The sequence below is a fragment of the Hyla sarda genome, chromosome 5, assembly GCF_029499605.1.
Source record: "Hyla sarda isolate aHylSar1 chromosome 5, aHylSar1.hap1, whole genome shotgun sequence".
Taxonomy (NCBI): domain Eukaryota; kingdom Metazoa; phylum Chordata; class Amphibia; order Anura; family Hylidae; genus Hyla; species Hyla sarda.
Window position 1 is genome coordinate 321,884,341 of NC_079193.1, and position 18,524 is coordinate 321,902,864.

The 18,524-nt window shown below is 43.5% G+C and overlaps 1 protein-coding gene and 1 long non-coding RNA gene across 9 annotated transcripts in view; one reads left to right on the plus strand and one right to left on the minus strand.

The window, feature by feature from the left end:
• Nucleotides 1-8,678, plus strand: part of LOC130274226 (uncharacterized) — a 56,772-nt gene extending 48,094 nt beyond the window's left edge. Inside the window, exon 4 of the long non-coding RNA XR_008844291.1 lies at nucleotides 8,546-8,678. This is a non-coding gene — a long non-coding RNA (uncharacterized LOC130274226). The remainder of the gene's footprint in view (nucleotides 1-8,545) is intronic.
• CNGB3 (cyclic nucleotide gated channel subunit beta 3) overlaps nucleotides 1-18,524 on the minus strand; it is a 385,692-nt gene that overhangs the window by 218,620 nt on the left and 148,548 nt on the right. For all 8 annotated transcript variants that reach the window (XM_056522291.1, XM_056522294.1, XM_056522292.1 and 5 more), the window contains one exon: nucleotides 8,522-8,663. In XM_056522291.1, coding sequence (XP_056378266.1) covers nucleotides 8,522-8,663 — 142 coding nt within the window. The remainder of the gene's footprint in view (nucleotides 1-8,521; nucleotides 8,664-18,524) is intronic.

Sequence of the window (18,524 nt, forward strand, 5' to 3'; positions counted from 1 at the left end):
CACCTCCATGCTGTGTCATTCAGCCACTTAATGGTTTCCTCATGCTGCCACCACCTCCAGGCTGTGTCATTCAGCCACTATATGGTCTCCTCATACTGATGCCACCTCCAGGCTCTGTCATTGTGCCGCTCTGTGACAGTGATTCAAATAGCGAAGCCTCTAATCTGCATGTCAAACTGAATACCAGTATTATTTCACTAACCCAGCACATACCCTATTCGTGTTACAGCAAGGCAAAGTGTTCTACACCCCTATTGAGGCTCTCTGTAGGCCAGAAATAGCCATGTATAATACAGATTCACCACAAATAAATTCGGACCGAACCAAATTTTTTTGGAAGCTTTGGAAAATCAGCAAATTTAAAAAAATTAGCTCATCTCTAATTGTAATCCTGCCTTCTGACAGTAGCATAAGGATTTCTGATCCTTACCCTTTCCCCCGCTGATGGCACAAGATGAAAACTGACAAGAAGTTTTTTATTTCATTTCTAAATTTTTTGTAAGAATAGCTTAAATAATAATAGCTCCCCCCCAACAAAAAATGGAATGGATGGATTTGTCTACAAGAGTTCAAAGGTTTCCATTACTCCATTAAAGGGGTACTCTGGTGGAAAATGTTTTGTTTTTTTAAGTGAACTGGTGCCAGAAAGTTAAACAGATTTGTAAATGACTTCTATTAAAATCCTAACCCTTTTAATACTTTTTAGCAGCTGTATGCTACAGAGGAAATTCTTTACTTTTTGAGTTTCTTTTTTGTGTTGTCCACAGTGCTCTCTGCTGACACCTCTGTCCGTGTCAGGAACTGTCCAGAGTTTGCTATGGGGATTTTCTCCTGCTCTGGACAGTTCCTGATACGGGTATCAGGTGTCAGCAGAGAGCACTGTGGATGACACAAAAAAGAAATTAAAAAAAGTAAAGATTTTCCTCTGTAACAAACAACTGCTAAAAAGTACTGAAAGGATTACGATTTTTTAATAGAAGAAATTTACAAATCTGTTTAACCAGTTCATTTAAAAAAGTTTTCCACCGGAGTACCCCTTTAAAGATATTAAAGCAATATAGACAGAGCAACTAAGTAGAAGTGGTAACAGAGAATAAACATTATTGTTATACAAAAGTCAGTGGAAACGCGTCATGCACGTTGTACAAAAACATAAACATTAGTACGGCCATTCAATTTGGCAAAATAAGAAGTGGAAATTGTTTGGGAAGTCGTCTCTAAATAGAAGACGGCTCCTTCATAGACAGGAAATGCAGAACTAGTTCCTGGTCTATGATAAATCTGTAAAAGTTTCCAAAATAGTTGGTATTGTTGTCTTGTTTAGGCTGGGCTACTGGGCACATCCTGGCATGATAACATTATCTGTAGCCCCTTAGCTGCTCAGAATAAACTGTTTGTTTGGCTCCATGTAGTCATGCTAAATCCTGTAGTTCAAATAACTCAACTGCACTTATATATATATAAGGTATATAGCTATGTAATATAGATCCAGAGGGTGCAGAAGGTCCATCTGTATAGGCTTCTACCATATAAGAGAGTGGCAGGTCATGAAGTGCAGAGGGGAAATAACACATTTTGTTAATATTAGAATGATGAAGTCACAATTTACAGAGCTATACTTCTATATAAATTATTAATACAGGTCCTAGCATTAAACGTGCATGATCACCCCTTGCCTCTATGGCATACAATCGGGGGCACACTAATTCCTGCATGGACACAGGAGAACTCATAATACCATATACACAAAAAGAAAATCGAGTTCAAACAACTCCTTAATTAAAATCATGATTTTATTAGTACAAATTTTAAAAAGCAATGTGAACAGACGCCAATAATTGAAATTGGGATTAGGTTAGGTTCCAGTACAAAAAAGTAGGGCTACTGCCAGCTGCAATGGGCTAACATATAATATGATGTAACAAGTAATTAATATAATATCTCAGTCTCTAAGAGAACTGCACTGCATATCAGTTATTGCTACTAAAGTGCTCTATATACGGTATTCAAAGTATACACTGACCACAATTGTGGGTATAATAGGATATAAATTAGTGCAAACAAATAAAAATAGATTTCAACTCGCATGTGCATATATATACAAAAATATAATATTGCGCAATGATAGTGTGATAATATAGTGGTAACACAAGCGCTTATCTATGGATCCATGCAGACTGCAAAGAGACACAGAGACTAGTAAGATAAAGTGCATATAGTAAGCTTACCCATGTTAGGCTGCAGAGCCCAAACCCCTACGATCGTTTCGGTTTCCCTTTATCAAGAGGTACTGATATGCAGTGCAGTTCTCTTAGAGACTGAGATATTATATTAATTACTTGTTACATCATATTATATGTTAGCCCATTGCAGCTGGCAGTAGCCCTACTTTTTTGTACTGGAACCTAACCTAATCCCAATTTCAATTATTGGCGTCTGTTCACATTGCTTTTTAAAATTTGTACTAATAAAATCATGATTTTAATTAAGGAGTTGTTTGAACTCGATTTTCTTTTTGTGTATATACTTCTATATAAATGATGCTTATATAATATGGTACCTATAGACCCTACACAACATGATATAAACATAGAATGTGAAGTTACTGCTTGCAAAGATGAGCGCATTTTTGAAAAATTAGATTTGGCCAATTTGCCGAATTTTCCGGAAAAAATTTGGTTCGGTCCAAATTTATTTGTGGCGAATTGCTATTAAAAATGGATATTACTTGGCTACATAGAGCCTCAATAGGGGTGCAGATCATTTTGCCTTGTCGTAACACTCATAGGTAGTGTGCTGTGTTAATGAAATAATACTGTTATTCAGTATGACATGCAGGTTGCAGGCATCGCTATTAGAATCACTGTCACAGAGGGGCACAATGACAGAGCCTGGAGGTGGCATCAGTATGAGGAGACCATATTGTGGCAGAATGACACAGCCTGGAGGATGTGGCAGCATGAGAAGACAATATGGTGGCTGAATGACACAGCCTGGAGGTGGCGGAAGCATGAGGAGACCATATAGTGGCTGAATGACACAGTGTGGATGTGGCGGCAGCATGAGATGATGTGGCTGAATGACACAGCGTGGAGGTGGCGGCAGCATGAGGAGACATATAGTGGCTGAATGACCCAGCCTGGAGTTGGCAACAGCCTGGCAAGACCATGGGGCCTCACAATTGGGCCTCACAAAAGATTAAAGATCCAGAGGGTGCAGAAGGTCCATCTGTATAGGCTTCTACCATACAAGAGAGCGGCAGGTCATGAAGTGCAGAGTCGAAATAACACATTTTGTTAATATTAGAATGATGTAGTCACAATTTACAGAGCTATACTACTATATAAATGATGCTTATACTGTATAATATGGTACCTATAGACCCTACACAACATGATATAAAATAAAATGTGAAGATACTGTTTGAAGAGGTTAGCGAATTTGTGAAAAATTCGATTTGGCCGATTCGCTAAATTTATTTGTGGTGAATTGATATTAAAAATGGCTATTACTGGGCTACAGAGAGCCTCAATAGGGGTGTAGAACACTTTGCCTTGTCATAACACTCATAGGTAGTGTGCTGTGTTAATGAAATAATAGTGTTATTCAGGATGACATGCAGATTACAGGCATCGCTATTAGAATCACTGTCGCAGAGCGGCACAATGACAGAGCCTGGAGGTCGCATCAGTATGAGGAGACCATATAGTGGCTGAATGACACAGCCTGGAGGTGGCAGAAGCATGAGGAGACCATATAGTGGCGGAATTACCCAGCCTGGAGTTGGCAACAGCCTGACAAGACTATAGGGCCTCACAAATGAAAAGATTAAAGATATTTTTTAACATTTAAATTAAAGATTTCAAATAGATTAACCTAAAAAGTTTTATTTAATGTGACAGTAGCATAAGGAGACCACAATCTGTCAGAATGACACAGCCTGTAGTTGGCAGTAGCAAGAGGAGACAAAATAGTGGCTGTATGACACAGCTTGGAGTTGGCAACAGCCTGATGAGACCATAGTGCCTCACAATTGAAAAGATTTTTAACACTTAAATCAAAAATTCAAATAGATGAACGTCATTGTTGTTCTATTGCTAAAGTCTATACCAGGTGGGCACCTGGCTTGGAAGAGTTAGGAGATGCGGCTGCGGCAGTAGAATTGTAAAATGCCTTAATATAGAGTTGTGCCTTATATCTGCAGTGCAACGAACCCCGGATATACTACTTTTTGCAGTTAGTCTTCCTGGATGTATTCACTAGAGATGAGCGAATCGAAGCTGACAAACCCAAATTTGTTACGAATTTCATGAAATATTCTATTCGCAATGAATGCGAATATCACCCCGTTTCTATCGCATTAATCGCTTCATTAAACTCCTTTTACTACGGTGCAGGCAAGGAACGCTGGGAAGGCAAGGCGAGAAAGGAAGTAGGCGGGATGACCCTGAATCACATGCAGGAGGCAGCCTATCAGCAGCCAGTCACCTCTGTGTCACAGCCCTATATAATTGGTAGCCATTATTCCGGCTCCTCACTTCATTACAATACACTGCAGAAGGATCATAGGATGCAGAGCAAGTGTGTGTGTGTGTGTTACAGCAGAGAAAAGCACATTCCAGCAGCATTTAACATCCTCCTAGTCACATCAGCGTTCTCGTGGATGGAGAGCATTGTTTTTTTTCACTGAAAAGGATTTTTACTGCAGCTGCAGGCATTAACCTCCCAGTCACTTTCTTAGGCATAGTATTACAGAGAGGGGCAGATAGCTCTGTGTTGCCTCATACATTTCAACAAGCTGCCTCGACTTCATAAAGGAGAGGAGGCATGAATAATTTTTCAGTGCAATTCAGTGTCTTTGTTCCAGAAAAAATCATCTGCTGTTTATACTAGCCCAGTGGTTGACAGCCCATTCCCCAAAAAATTGTACCCTCATATTAGAGATATTTTGTTGTCATTATGGTATAATTGATATGCTTTACTTTCCTCTATAACAGGACCCCTGTTCCTCTCCCTATCTCCCCAGTCCCCCGATTTTCAGGTGAAGTCATCTCTAGCCGGAGTTGTTTACTTTTCTTTTCTTCACTATCTAGCCTAGACCGCCATTAAGATTTCTCCCATACAGGACTTCTCCACAGAACCAGCCAAACAAACATTTTAGGCTCCTTTCTGCATTACAATACCCACCTATTTACAAACTCCCCATGTTTATTGTCACACACAGTAATAGTACCCGTTTTGCATCCCCATAAGGTTGTTAGGCCCCCTCTGTGCCTCCAAATATAGATGTAGGCCCCCAAACTGCCCCCATATATAGTTGTAGACCAGCATACTGTCCCGCTTCGATGCTCCACTGCTCCTCTGCTCTGGAGAGCTATTGCTATGGCTCATAGCAGTAGGTCCCCGGTCTGCAGGGGGCAGTGGAGCAACAAAGCTGATAGTAGTTACTGCCCACAGCAGCCCAGTGCCCATGCTTCCCCTTTGCTGTCCTCCTGCTCCACTCCTCGGTGCAGTGATGTCAGCCCACCATTTCTTTCAAAGTGGTCCAGACCAGTAACCAGTGGCTGCCATTACTGATTTTTTTTCAAGTACCCCCTGTAGAACTGCTAAGTACCCCTGGGGGTACTTGTACCCCAGGTTGAGAATCCCTGTACTAATCTGTAGATGGTATAATACCCAGCAGTCCATTCCTAATAGTCTTTGATAAAGTGCAATTTTGTGTTTAATACACAGCTTTTTTTTGGGCTGCAGCACTGTTGTGTACTGCTGGTGTTTTACAAAAAGACATTTTTTTGAAGGGTACTTTATACATCTAAGTAGTGTACTATTTTGTACCTGTTAATCAGTCAAGGGCCTACATACTGTGAAAGTCCAGGCCAAAGTAATCACTGGCTGGTGTTTTATAGAAATAAGTTTTTTTAAGCGTACTATACCACATTTTTCTGCCCTCAACAGTGCATACCACATACCTACATCTAAGTAGTGTACTGTATTAAGCATAGTGAAGCATATTGTACTCCCCTCATATACACACTAAGTATGTCAGGCAGAGAAGTGCCAGGACGTACACAGAAGAGTGGTAGTGGCCTAAATCCTTCATGCAGAGGTCGCAGCAGACTAGGGGCGAGTGGCAGCAGGAGTCACAGCGAGAGGCCTGAGCTCCCGTTATCAGCTAGCGGTCATGTCTCGACCAGCAACCCATCTGCTGTCATCGATTGGTTAACACGCTCATCCATTTCATCACAAGTGACATCTGAAACCCCCCAGTCACGGGGGGTTCCTCAGACACAACTCTCAGTTGGCATGGCCCAAGAGCAGTCTCTGTCCTCCCATTGCCTCTGTCCTATGCTGTTCCCTCCCCTAAAGAAGTATCTTATGCTGTGGGTTCAGCTCCACTATTCACTGAGGATGATCTAATAGAGGACAATCAGCAGCTACTGCCCAGTCAAGAAGTGGAGGAGACATCTGCTGCTTCTTCCACTTGGCGGGCAAGTAGTGATGAGGAGAGTGACGTGGGAGTCGGTTTTGCCAGCATTCAGGGTCCTGAAGCAGACACTGTTGAGGAACCAGAGGAGGACATCAGTGACGTGCAGACACTTGTTGATGATGATGAAGCCGATCGCAATTGGGAGCCGGGTGCAGAAAGGGTTTCATCATCATCAGGAGAAGAGAGTTGCAGGTTGCCCGTGAGGCAGCAATTGAGCCAGCAAAGTGGTAGCATGGTTGGCAGTCAGCATGGTGGCAGAAGTGGAAATTATGGAGCCAAACGTGCTCGGGGGAGACCACCTGCTTCGCGGCAGCCTACCTTCCCGGGAGGTAGTGGAACAGGGGTTCCTGGAGACGGCGGCAGTAGCAGTCAATTAGTGCGGACTGTTGGTGGGAAAAATCAGCTACTTGACGGTGTGGCAGTTCTTTTTATCAAGCATCCGGAGGAGGTTCACATGCAAGATATGTCGGCAGAAGGTGAAGCATGGCCAGGGCCCCAATGTTGGCACCACGGCCCTGCGTCAACATATGCTTTGCCACCATAAAGCGGCCTGGGAGAACCGTGGCTCTGATGTAGTGGTCCAGCCTGCTGCATCACCCAGGGGCACGCCGCTCCCTCTTTCAGCCTGGAAAGGCTCCACCACCTCAGCCAAAGGGAGCTGTGTGTCACACCTTCCTTCTGTCGCTCCAGATGCTCCTGCTCCTACTTTTAGTCAGCCATTCCGCCAACAATCTATCGGTGAAGACATGTCCAAGAGACAACAGTATGTGCCCACTCAAACAACGGTGCAGAAGCTGAATGTGCTCCTATCTAATATGCTGGTGCTGCAGTCCCTCCTTTTTAAGTGGTGGACTCTGAACCTTTCAGAGAACTGATGGCTTGTGCAGAGCCGAGGTGGAGAGTGCCAAGCCGTCATTTCTTTGCGAAGACAGCAGTACCAGCCCTGCACAATGTTATGGAAGAGAAGGTGGGCCAGTCCTTAAGCCTGTCGGTGCGTACCAAAGTGCACAGCAGCGCCGACGTCTGGGGCTGTAACTAAGTCAGGGACAATGCATGTCCTTTATGGCTCACTGGGTGAATGTGGTTCCTGCACAGCCACAACACCAAATTGGACAGGTCACGCCGCTTCTTCCTCCACGCTCTCAGGCCATTGGTCCTGTGACAGTGTGCGACTCCGCCTCCTCATCCTCCCCATTCAGGCACTATATGGTCTCCTCATACTGATGCCACCTCCAGGCTCTGTCATTTTGCCGCTCTGCGGCAGTGATTCCAAAAGCAATGTAATCTTCATGTCATTCTGAATAACAGTATTATTTTACTACCCCAGCACACTCCATATGCCTGTTAGAACAAAGCAAAGTGTTCTACACCGCTATTGATGCTTTCTGTAGGCCAGAAATAGCAGTTTTTAATGCAGATTCGCCACAAATAAATCGTCCCAATCGAATTTTTCAAAAGTTAATTTGCTAATTAAGTTGCTAATCTTTAGTATTCGCCCTATGGTGCATTGACTTGCTATTTTTCCTTTTAGCTTTTTTCCTTTGTTATTCTTTATGTACACAAATACACTTACAGTCTCCTTAATACTTGGTGCAAAACTCCAATGTGGACTGCAGGGTAAACCTTTTGAATTACTTTAAAGTGGGTATCTGCTTTAGAAAACCCATTTTCAAATACCTGTTAGTAAATTTTGAGGTAACAGATAGTGGTCCTTTGTTCAGTATCTTTACCTATCAATCAGAGCAAAGAACAGTTTCAATGGACATCTCTCCTTCTGGAGGACCCAACAGGTCAATGCATTGCACAGAACATCCCATTCAACAGAGAATTGTGTAATTCGGTGTTTCTCCTGTGGTGGCATTGCACAGGAATTCAACACTTGCCGACAGATCCTCACACAGATAACAGCTGATCACATGAGTTCTAGACAGTAGGGTACCATTTGGGAACCCTTCACAAAAAAGGGGATTATCCAAGGCAGAGTCCATTTCTTATCATACATCTGTCTTAGAAAATCTGCTGTTATTTACTTACTCTTTTTTGTTTTTTTCTTCACAGATTTCATTTTCATCGCTTGCTATGGCGCTCTCCCTGTGTGCACTGGAGGAGACTTTCTCCTGAGACTGCGATGAGTCGGGTTTGTTCTCTTTTGTTGATTCATCATCCAATGGGTCATCTAAAAGTATTAAATAAACATGGAATTTTAGTATCAAAACATGGATCAAACTGTCCTTTTTCTGTTTGGATAAACTATTCTGACCAAAAGCTACAGAGTTTAGGTGGGACACAAGTTCGGCAAATGATACTTCCTGTACTTAAAACAGCTTCAAGGGATTTTGATAATCTGCAGCAAAGCCAAAGCTTATACGTCATGAAGAAATGTCCTTGTGATTGGTTTCTTCTGCAGGTGTTCCTCGTCCAGAGCACGCTGGTCTTATCTTGGGTGTAGCTCTCTCTGGAGGTGCCAGTTAGTAAGTGTATGGGAGGGGGGGGGGTATGGGGGAGTGAGTTACCATTATAGCCAGAATATTCTGAAATATACATTTTTACCTCATTCACCACATTATTACTGCTGAAAAGGAAAGACCTTTTGTAATCTTTTTGTTTCAAAAATGTTAAATATTTAATAAAGAAAATGTCCCACAAAAATCACCAAACCTACTGGGACACTAGCCAGTCTGGCAGCAGCATCAGGCTTGTCTATCAGTCATGGACAAGAGATGAGTCATGGAAAAGGCTGCATGAGCAAACACACCAATCACCTCTCACCATCACAAGGATGGACATATCCCCTTTCCCTTTCTAAGAAGATTTGTAACACTGTGAGCTATAAAAAAAAAAAAAAAGGTAGTTTTATAATAAATGTAGGTGATAGAGGCATACAAATAAGATGAACATGGTCAGGATTGGGTAGAGAGTAACATATAATTATATATATTTTTTATGTGGGATCTGACAGGTATGCTTTAAGTACTCTATAAGTCTGTTTCTATGGAGTGTCAGCTCATATATACATAAATATATGATTGTATATATAAATACAGTGATCCCTCAACTTACAATGGCCTCAACATACAATAGTTTCAACATACAATGGTCTTTTCTGGACTATTGTAAGCTGAAACCAGACTCAACATACATTGTACAGACAGTCCAGATCTGCGAAACATGTCAATGGCCGGAAGAACTGACCAATCAGAATGGGCATTTTACTGGTAAAACCCCTGTATTACTGAAGCGTATGCATGGACTGATGTCTGGTAAGCGCCCCCTACAGTACAGGGAGGTGTTACATGTTCTGTATACTTTATCTGTGCCAGGGTTACCTGCTCCTTTGGACACCAAGTGAGGGCGACTCCATCTTACTTTTTTAGAACATTGCGTGTACTGTACTGGACCCCGAAGAAGATCCTGTCCTCTACATAGACCAGTGTTTCCCAACCAGGGTGCCTCCAGCTGTTGCCAAACTACAACTCCCAGCATGCCCGGACAGCCTTTGGCTGTCCGGGCATGTTGGGAGTTGTAGTTTTGCAACAGCTGGAGGCCCCCTGCTTGGGAAACACTGACATAGACAGTGATTTACAGCTCCCAGCAGATTTTTCTTACTTTTATATGTAAGGATTTGCTTTATCTATATTAGTTATCTATTTATTTTTCTTTAATTTTCACTTTTTCCTATTTTTGGATGACATTTTGATGCCTTTAGAACCAATTACCAGGTTTCCATAGAGTTATGATCTCAACATACAATGGTTTCAACATACAATGGTTGTTCTGGAACCAATTAATATTGTAACTTGAGGGACCACAGTATATAATTGTATTCCAAGGTACATGTATGTTTAATGCGATTTTTGCAGTAGTACAGTAAGCTTGTTGGGGTTTGGGTGGACTAGGTAGTGTTGGAGGATTCTTAGTTAGAGAATTAAAAGGGGTAATCTGTAGAAAATTTTTGTTAAAGGCATATTTCAGGGGAAATAAATACTTTTAAATCAACTTCTGCTAAAAAGTTATAGTTTTTTTCAACCGGACAAAGTGCTCCCTGCTGCCACCTCGGCCTACGTTGAAAACTGTTCAGAACAGGAACAAACAAGCAAAGCAAAGCTCTCCCGCTCATAACACTTCCTGACACAGACAGAGATGGCAGCAGGGAGCACTGTTTGGATTGGAGAGAATTACCGGACTTCCTTCAAGGTATACTTCAGCTGATAGATACAAATCTGGAGATCCACAGTTTGGCGACCACTGGTTAAGAATACAGTAGAGTGAGGGTAAAGTTGGATAAGGCTAGGTTCAGACTAAGGAATTTCCGCCTGCAATTACGCTTTGAAATTGCAGGTGGGAATTCCACTTGCTAAAATGTATAGTGTAGTGAATGGGTTTCCGTTCACAAATTCACACTTCGGAATTTGTGAAGCGGGATTTGTGAACGGAAAATCCGCTTGGAAATTTCCGCCTGAAGAATGGCGTTGCTCTTTCTTCAGGCGGAAATCCGCGCGGAACACATTGCAGTTTATTGGTCTATTGTAGACTGCAGTGTCTGCGAAGGTCCTAGCGCCGACTGATTCAGTCAGCGCTGTCCGCACTCGGAATCTCCGGGCGGAAATTTTCTCCCCGGAGATTCCGTAGTCTGAACCTAGCCTAACAGTTCATTATAATTGAGGGTAAAGTCCTCTTGAAGACTAGATGGCTTGGGGGAACCCATCTCTATTACACTAAACTGTGCCACCTGCTGCATTAAAGCATAGATGGGTCAAATGTGGTTACTATGTTATTTCTCCAACACAGTGAGAAGAAATTGTCATGATGGAAGATCCACTCCCTACAATGCTCATTCCCATGGTAGTTAGAGTACCGTACATACTCGAGTATAAGCCGAGTTTTTCAGCACGATTTTTTGTGCTGAAAACACCCCCCCTCGGCTTATACTCGAGTGAACTCTCCGCCCTCAGTGGTCTTCAACTTGCGGACCTCCAGAGGTTTCAAAACTACAACTCCCAGGGAGTTGTAGTTTTGAAACTTCTGGAGGTCCGCAGGTTGAAGACCACTGCGGCCTTCGACATCATCCAGCCCCCCCCTCACCCCCTTTAGTTTTGTACTCACCTCCGCTCGGCGGGACGTTAGGGTGCGCTGGTCCGGTGCTGCAGGACTGTCCGATGGGGAGGTCGTTCGGTGTTATAGTCGTTCCGGGCAGTCCATCTTCATCGGGGAGGCCTTTTCTCTGCGCTTCGGGCCCGGCCCCGGAATAGTCACGTTGCCTTGACGACGACGCACAGGGACGTTCATTAGCAACGTCCCTTTGCGTCGTCGTCAAGGCAACGCCTCTATTCCAGGCCCGTAGCGCGGACAAGAGGCCCCCTGGTGAAGATGGACTGCCCGGAACGACTATCCCACCGAACGACCTCCCCACCGGACAGTCCTGCAGCATCGGACCAGCGCACCCTAACGTCCCGCCAAGCGGAGGTGAGTACAAAACTAAAGGGGGTGAGAGGGTGGGGGGGCTGGATGATGTCGAAGGCCGCAGTGGTCTTCAACCTGCGGACCACCAGATGTTTCAAAACTACAACTCCCAGCCGGGCTTGCTGGGAGTTGTAGTTTTGAAACATCTGGAGGTCCGCAGGTTGAAGACCCCTGTATCAGACATTGACAAGCGGTGATGATGATGAAGGGGGGGGGCTGATGACATGTGGTGATGATGACAAGGGGATGATGAAGGGGGGGTGTGGGATGATGACAAGGGGATGATGAAGGGGGTGTGTAGGATGATGACAAGGGGATGATGAAGGGGGGGTGTGGGATGATGACAAGGGGATGATGAAGGGGGGTGTGGGATGATGACAAGGGGATGATGAAGGGGGGGTGGGATTATGATGGGGGGGTGTGGGATGATGACAAGGGGATGATGAAGGGGGGTGTGGGATGATGACAAGGGGATGATGAAGGGGGAGGTGTGGAATGATGACAAGGCAATGATAAAGGTGTGTGTGGGATGATGACAAGGGGATGATGAAGGGGGTGTGGGATGATGACAGGGGGATGATGAAGGGGTGTGTGGGATGATGACAGGGGGATGATGAAGGGGGTGTGGGATGATGACAGGGGGATGATGAAGGGGGTGTGGGATGATGACATGGGGATGATGAAGGGGGTGTGGGATGATGACAGGGGGATGATGAAGGGGGGTGTGAGATGATGACAGGGGGATGATGAAGGGGGTGTGTGGGATGATGACAGGGGGATGATGAAGGGGGGGTGTGGGATGATGACAAGGGGATGATGAAGGGGGGGTGTGGGATGATGACAGGGGATGATGACAAGGGGATGATGACATGGGGATAATGACAGGTGGTGATGATGAAGGGGGGATGATGACAGGGTGATGATGATGAGGGTGTTAATGACGGGGGTCTGGATGATGACAGGGGGGGATGATGTATTTCCCACCCTAGGCTTATACTCGAGTCAATAACTTTTCCCGGGATTTTGGGGTGAAATTAGGGGCCTCAGCTTATATTCGGGTCGGCTTATACTCGAGTATATACAGTAATTGACCATAATAGATTCTGATTGCTAAATCCACGAATAAGCTCAACATTTAGGGCTTTGTTCTAAATCACAAATGCGAAACAATGCTCAAACTGCCTTTGGAGTTTTCAGCTGTGAACTCGGCATAGAAGCCAAAATATGTTCACTTTTATTGCAAGCTTGGAATTTTCGCTGTGTTTTATCACTGGCACCCTTCTATTCCATTAAAAAGGGAAACATTGGGAACTGAAAGGAACGGTAATGACACTGTGATCTTTACAACTTATGAGTATGCGGTTGAATATTTTATAAAGTTTGTTTTTTTTTTATATTTCACAATGCTTTATATTGTCATGGGAACCAATTAAAAATTGTTTATAGCTTTATGTCTTCGTGGCTTTTACTTTATGAACTTTCAATAATGACAAGGAGAATAAAAACAAGCTGTGAGGAATATGAAGCCAAAAAGATCAAAAGAACAGCATGAAGCCTGAGGAACAGCAGTCTCATAGTGAAAACATCGAGGAGGGAACGCCTGCTCTGGGGACAGATATGTGCTCGTGTAACTGATGCTAAACGGGTGTTTCATGAATTGACGTAGACAAAGGCAGTGATAATATTGAAGAACTCCATTGACAATTATATAAAAAAGTGAATTTGTAATGCGGATGAAGTGTCAATATCCCCTTGCAGAACAGTATTCTTTTGTAAAATGTTGCTTGTTAGTGGATATTTGGCACCTAGAGACTGCTCGGTGACTATTTTTGTATCTTCTGTTGCACTGCACATGTATACCACCAACAAAATATAGTCACCAGAGTTACCACAATTGGTTCACATAACCAATATCCACAAACAAAAAAGAACCAATTGTGTAAAATCATATACAGTGACCACCGACCTCCTCTTCGGGATCCCCTGCATCGTCGGTGCTCTCCATCGTCGTCATCACGTCTCTGTGCACGCTGTCCTGTCATCCAATAGGAGCGGCGCGCGCAGCAACGTGATGGCGGCGACGGAGAGCGAGGATGCCGGGGAAGCAGAGGTCTTGCCGGAGCGTCGGGGACACCTCGGGGACGCGGTGACAGCGATGGAAGGCGACATCCAGGGCAGCGGTGACGAGCGGTGATGGTCCGGAGCGTCGGGGACACATGAGTATAACCTCCAATACCAGTGGTCTTCAACCTGCGGACCTCCAGACATTGCAAAACTACGACTCCCAGCATGCCCGGACAGCCGTTGGCTGTCCGGGCATGCTGGGTGTTGTAGTTTTGCAACATCTGGAGGTCCGCAGGTTGTAGACCACTGTCCTATACTTTACATTGCACGGATCCCTCAACATACGATGGTTTCAACATACAATGGTAATCCATTCCAAATGGACCATCGTTTGTTGAGGGATCCATGCAATGTAAAGTATAGGACAGTGGTCTACAACCTGCGGACCTCCAGATGTTGCAAAACTACAACACTCGGCCAACGGCTGTCCGGGCATGCTGGGAGTTGTAGTTTTGCAACATCTGGAGGTCCGCAGGTTGAAGACCACTGGTATTGGAGGTTATATTCATGTGTCCCCGACGATCCGGACCATCATCGCTCGTCACCGCTGCCCTGGATGTCGCCTTCCATCGCTGTCGCCGCGTCCCCGAGGTGTCCCCGACGCTCCGGTAAGACCTCTGCTTCCCCGGCATCCTCGCTCTCCGTCGCCGCCATCACGTTGCTGCGCACGCCGCTCCTATTGGATGACAGGACGGCGTGCGCAGAGACGTGATGGAGAGCGCCGGCGATGCAGGAGATCCCGAAGAGGAGGTCGGTGGTCACTGTATATCATTTTACACAATTGGTTCTTTTTTGTTTGTGGATATTGGTTATGTGAACCAATTGTGGTAACTCTGGTGACTATATTTTGTTGGTGGTATACATGTGCAGTGCAACAGAAGATACAAAAATAGTCACCGAGCAGTCTCTAGGTGCCAAATATCCACTAACAAGCAACATTTTACAAAAGAATACTGTTCTGCAAGGGGAAATTGACACTTCATCCGCATTACAAATTTACTTTTTTATATAATTGTCAATGGAGTTCTTGGGGGACCACTGTACCTTTATTAAACATATATCAGAAAAGATATACACTTAAAAAATAGGAAGAACATTAAAACATAGGCTCATTCAGTAACAAGAACAGATGACTGGAGATGGTACAGGAGGTATAACACTACATAGAATACGGAGACAGGACCAGGAAAATAGTATGGTTAATTCTCTGAAATATGACAAAGTATATAAAGAAGAGGAGACTCAGACTATGAAGGGAATCGGAGATAAATGACTATGACATGAAAAAAAAAAAAACATCCTGTAAACATGAAGCTGCATATCAAGAAAGGAAAACAGCAAACACCCAAAGACTATCTGCCATGCATGCTACCACCTACCAAGTCCAACCCCCCCTACTACTATCCTAGGCTAGCAAGGGACTAGCTGTAAAGGTATGTAGGCCACCACCAGGGGTCAAGTCCTGGAAAATAAGTGTTGGAACTCACCCTAAATTTTCACTCCAGGGCTAGTCCTGCAGGACTGCTGCTAATGGGAACAGAGTTAATGCTGTGAAAAAAGGGCAGGAACTCCGTTCCCATGTGTTCCTGCAGGACTTGAACCCTGGCCACCACTAAAGAAGAGTAGGCTGAGCGCCCTGTCAGCCTGTAGGTAGCTAGCTCTGCAGAGCCTGCTGGGGCTGTGCTTATTCCGTCAGCCCAGTGTGGGTTAGTGATGAGCGGCATTGGCCATATTCGAATTCGCGATATTTCACGAATATATAGATGAATATTCGTCCTATATTCGAGAATTTCGCATATTCGTTATATTCGCATATTCGCATATTCGAGGAAGAAAACATTGAGGGGGTGGGCAACTTTACTATTGGTTGCGAGGGATGTTGTTGATAACCTCTGACAAGTGTATTTTCATCATTCTAATTGGCCCACAAGTAAAAAGAAGGAATTTGTGAATATTCACATATGCGAATATGCGGAAAAATGAATCTTAGCAATTTCGAATATATAGCAAATATATTCGCAATATTCGCGAATTCACAAATTTGCGATATTCGCGATAAAAATTAGAAATGCAAATATTCGCGCCCAACACTAGTGTGGGTAACCTATTGAAGATAACCAGTGGAGTGCTAGTTAGGTCTGATGCTGAAGCTAATGGTAACATGCTTGTTGTCCTGCAGGCATATAGCTTGGCCTAGAAACTGTATTATAGTCTAGATTGTGGGTACTGGGTAGAACATCTGGTTGGGACAGTTTAGAAGCAAAGGGCTGGGCTTGGTGGACAGTGGTAAAGTGAGGTCCTTACACACAAGACTATTCCCAAGCTGTCAATTTAATATATATATATATATATATATATATATATATATATATATATATATATATATATATAATACAGGTGGGGTACCCTGATCACCACACCTCAAAATGGTATAAAAAATTGATATAAAAAATGAGGTAATCTGGATAAGAAATACATATGAACTTGGGGTAGTGTCTATTGAAAAAGCCGTTTTTAAACCCTGGACTGCATTTAACAGTGGTAAAGATTTTTAATAGAAGTAATTTACAAATCTGTTTAACTGTCTGGCACAAGTTGATTTAAAAAAAAAAAAAGTTTTCCATTGGAGTACCCCTTTAAGTACAGATAACGTGCAATAGTGCTGTTATAGTGCAATAATGAGCCTGCTGCTATATTTCCTTATACTTTCCCCTTCCAGGACATCTTAACCCCTGCCGCTGCTCCAAAGGTTCAGAACAAAATGTTCCGAACGCTGGGGCAGTGGAGTACCCCTTTAAGCCTTGCTGCTTTTTCCTGTACCATATTCTGGGAGCTGTTTGGCCCTTAAAGGAGACAAACAGTTGACCACCATATTAGGACTTTCATCCCAGTATTTCTGTGTGTGTGTGTGTGTGTGTGTATATATATATATATATATATATATATATATATTTTTTTTATTTTTTTTTCTCCATTCTTTGTGTGATCCCTCTTATATGTGTGGTAGCCCTTGGGGGGTGTTGGTAGTGGTGATATTGTTTCGGTAGATGAAGGGTTAATGTTAACCCTATAGTTTGTGACGCCAGGCTGAGGGCTAGTATTCTGAGAAAATGCTCCGGCCTATCGACGCCCTTCCCAGTAACAATATGTGCATGTAATAAAATGACTGAAGATCCGCAAAATAGTTGAACTTTAACTTGAAGAACTTTACTTAGATGATTGCGGTACATCCAATGAACAATAAAATTCTCGGGCAAACAGTCTCTAGATATCTCAATGACTGACAATTGTTGCGGACCTTGAAATAAATTAAAGTCTCTGAATTTAGGGTAATTATTGCAGATCTGTCCGGATTTAGGGGATAGATAAGGTCCGGTGATCCTGCAGAGTGCTTAGGGATTGATACACTCGCGATTCCAGATATATCAGCCGTTGTCGCAAGGCTCAGGCCTAACTCACTGCGATATACAGCTGCGCAGATCCTACTCGTTTGACAGCCCGGGAACAAGAGAGAGAGCAATGGCCGCCGCTCCCTTATATGGGCAGGGGCGGGGCGAATCTGATTGGTCCGAACATCTGTCACTCACCGTTACAGAGTGTGATGGGATTGACTATGTCACAAGGACCTCCAAAGCTTCTAAAGCAGAAATACCATAGAGTTCACCTAACCACGTGACCCGCAGGTCCTGCTACGCTATAGACAGGTAATTAACTATTTAATATATTATATATATATAATATTTACATGCTTTCTAAGTAAGCTATTAGCACAATAACTATCTGGATGAGAGGTGACTAGGGGTGATCTAGACAACGGAGACCCTGACGTCCTAGGGACTCTGGCTAAGGGGAACCACACACGCAGGTACTGGATAGGATACGGTACCGGGACACTACAAACCCCCTTACTTAAAATAAGACGACCTCGACAGAGGGACTTGGACTAGGACAGGATGATCTATAATTTTGCTATACATTCTAAGTAAACATTGAACACAATTACACTCTCTGATACTCTTATTAGTATCTGGACTAGACAATAGAAATCTATCTAGACATTGGTGCTATCTAGACATTTGAGGAAGCTATCTAACCTTTAGTTTCTAGCTTCCTAAACATTTTATTAAGCTTACTATACATTCCAATCTTACTAGACAATTAGGCAGCTATCTGACATGTAGTTTCTAGCTCCTACGACATTTTAGTAGCTCTCTACACATTCTTGGAGGCTAAACTGAACATTAACATAACTCTCTATACATGAGACTATCTAGACATTAGTTCAGCTCTATATACCTTTAGCGTCAAGCTGACTAGACAATTTTATTATCTCACACATTTTATTTCTTTGCCAACAATAAGTTACTTATAAGCACACATAAGGTTATACTGGCTAGCCGGAAGCTAGGTCACAGTAAGGGTGGCTGCTAGGGTCTATCGGCTACACGCTACT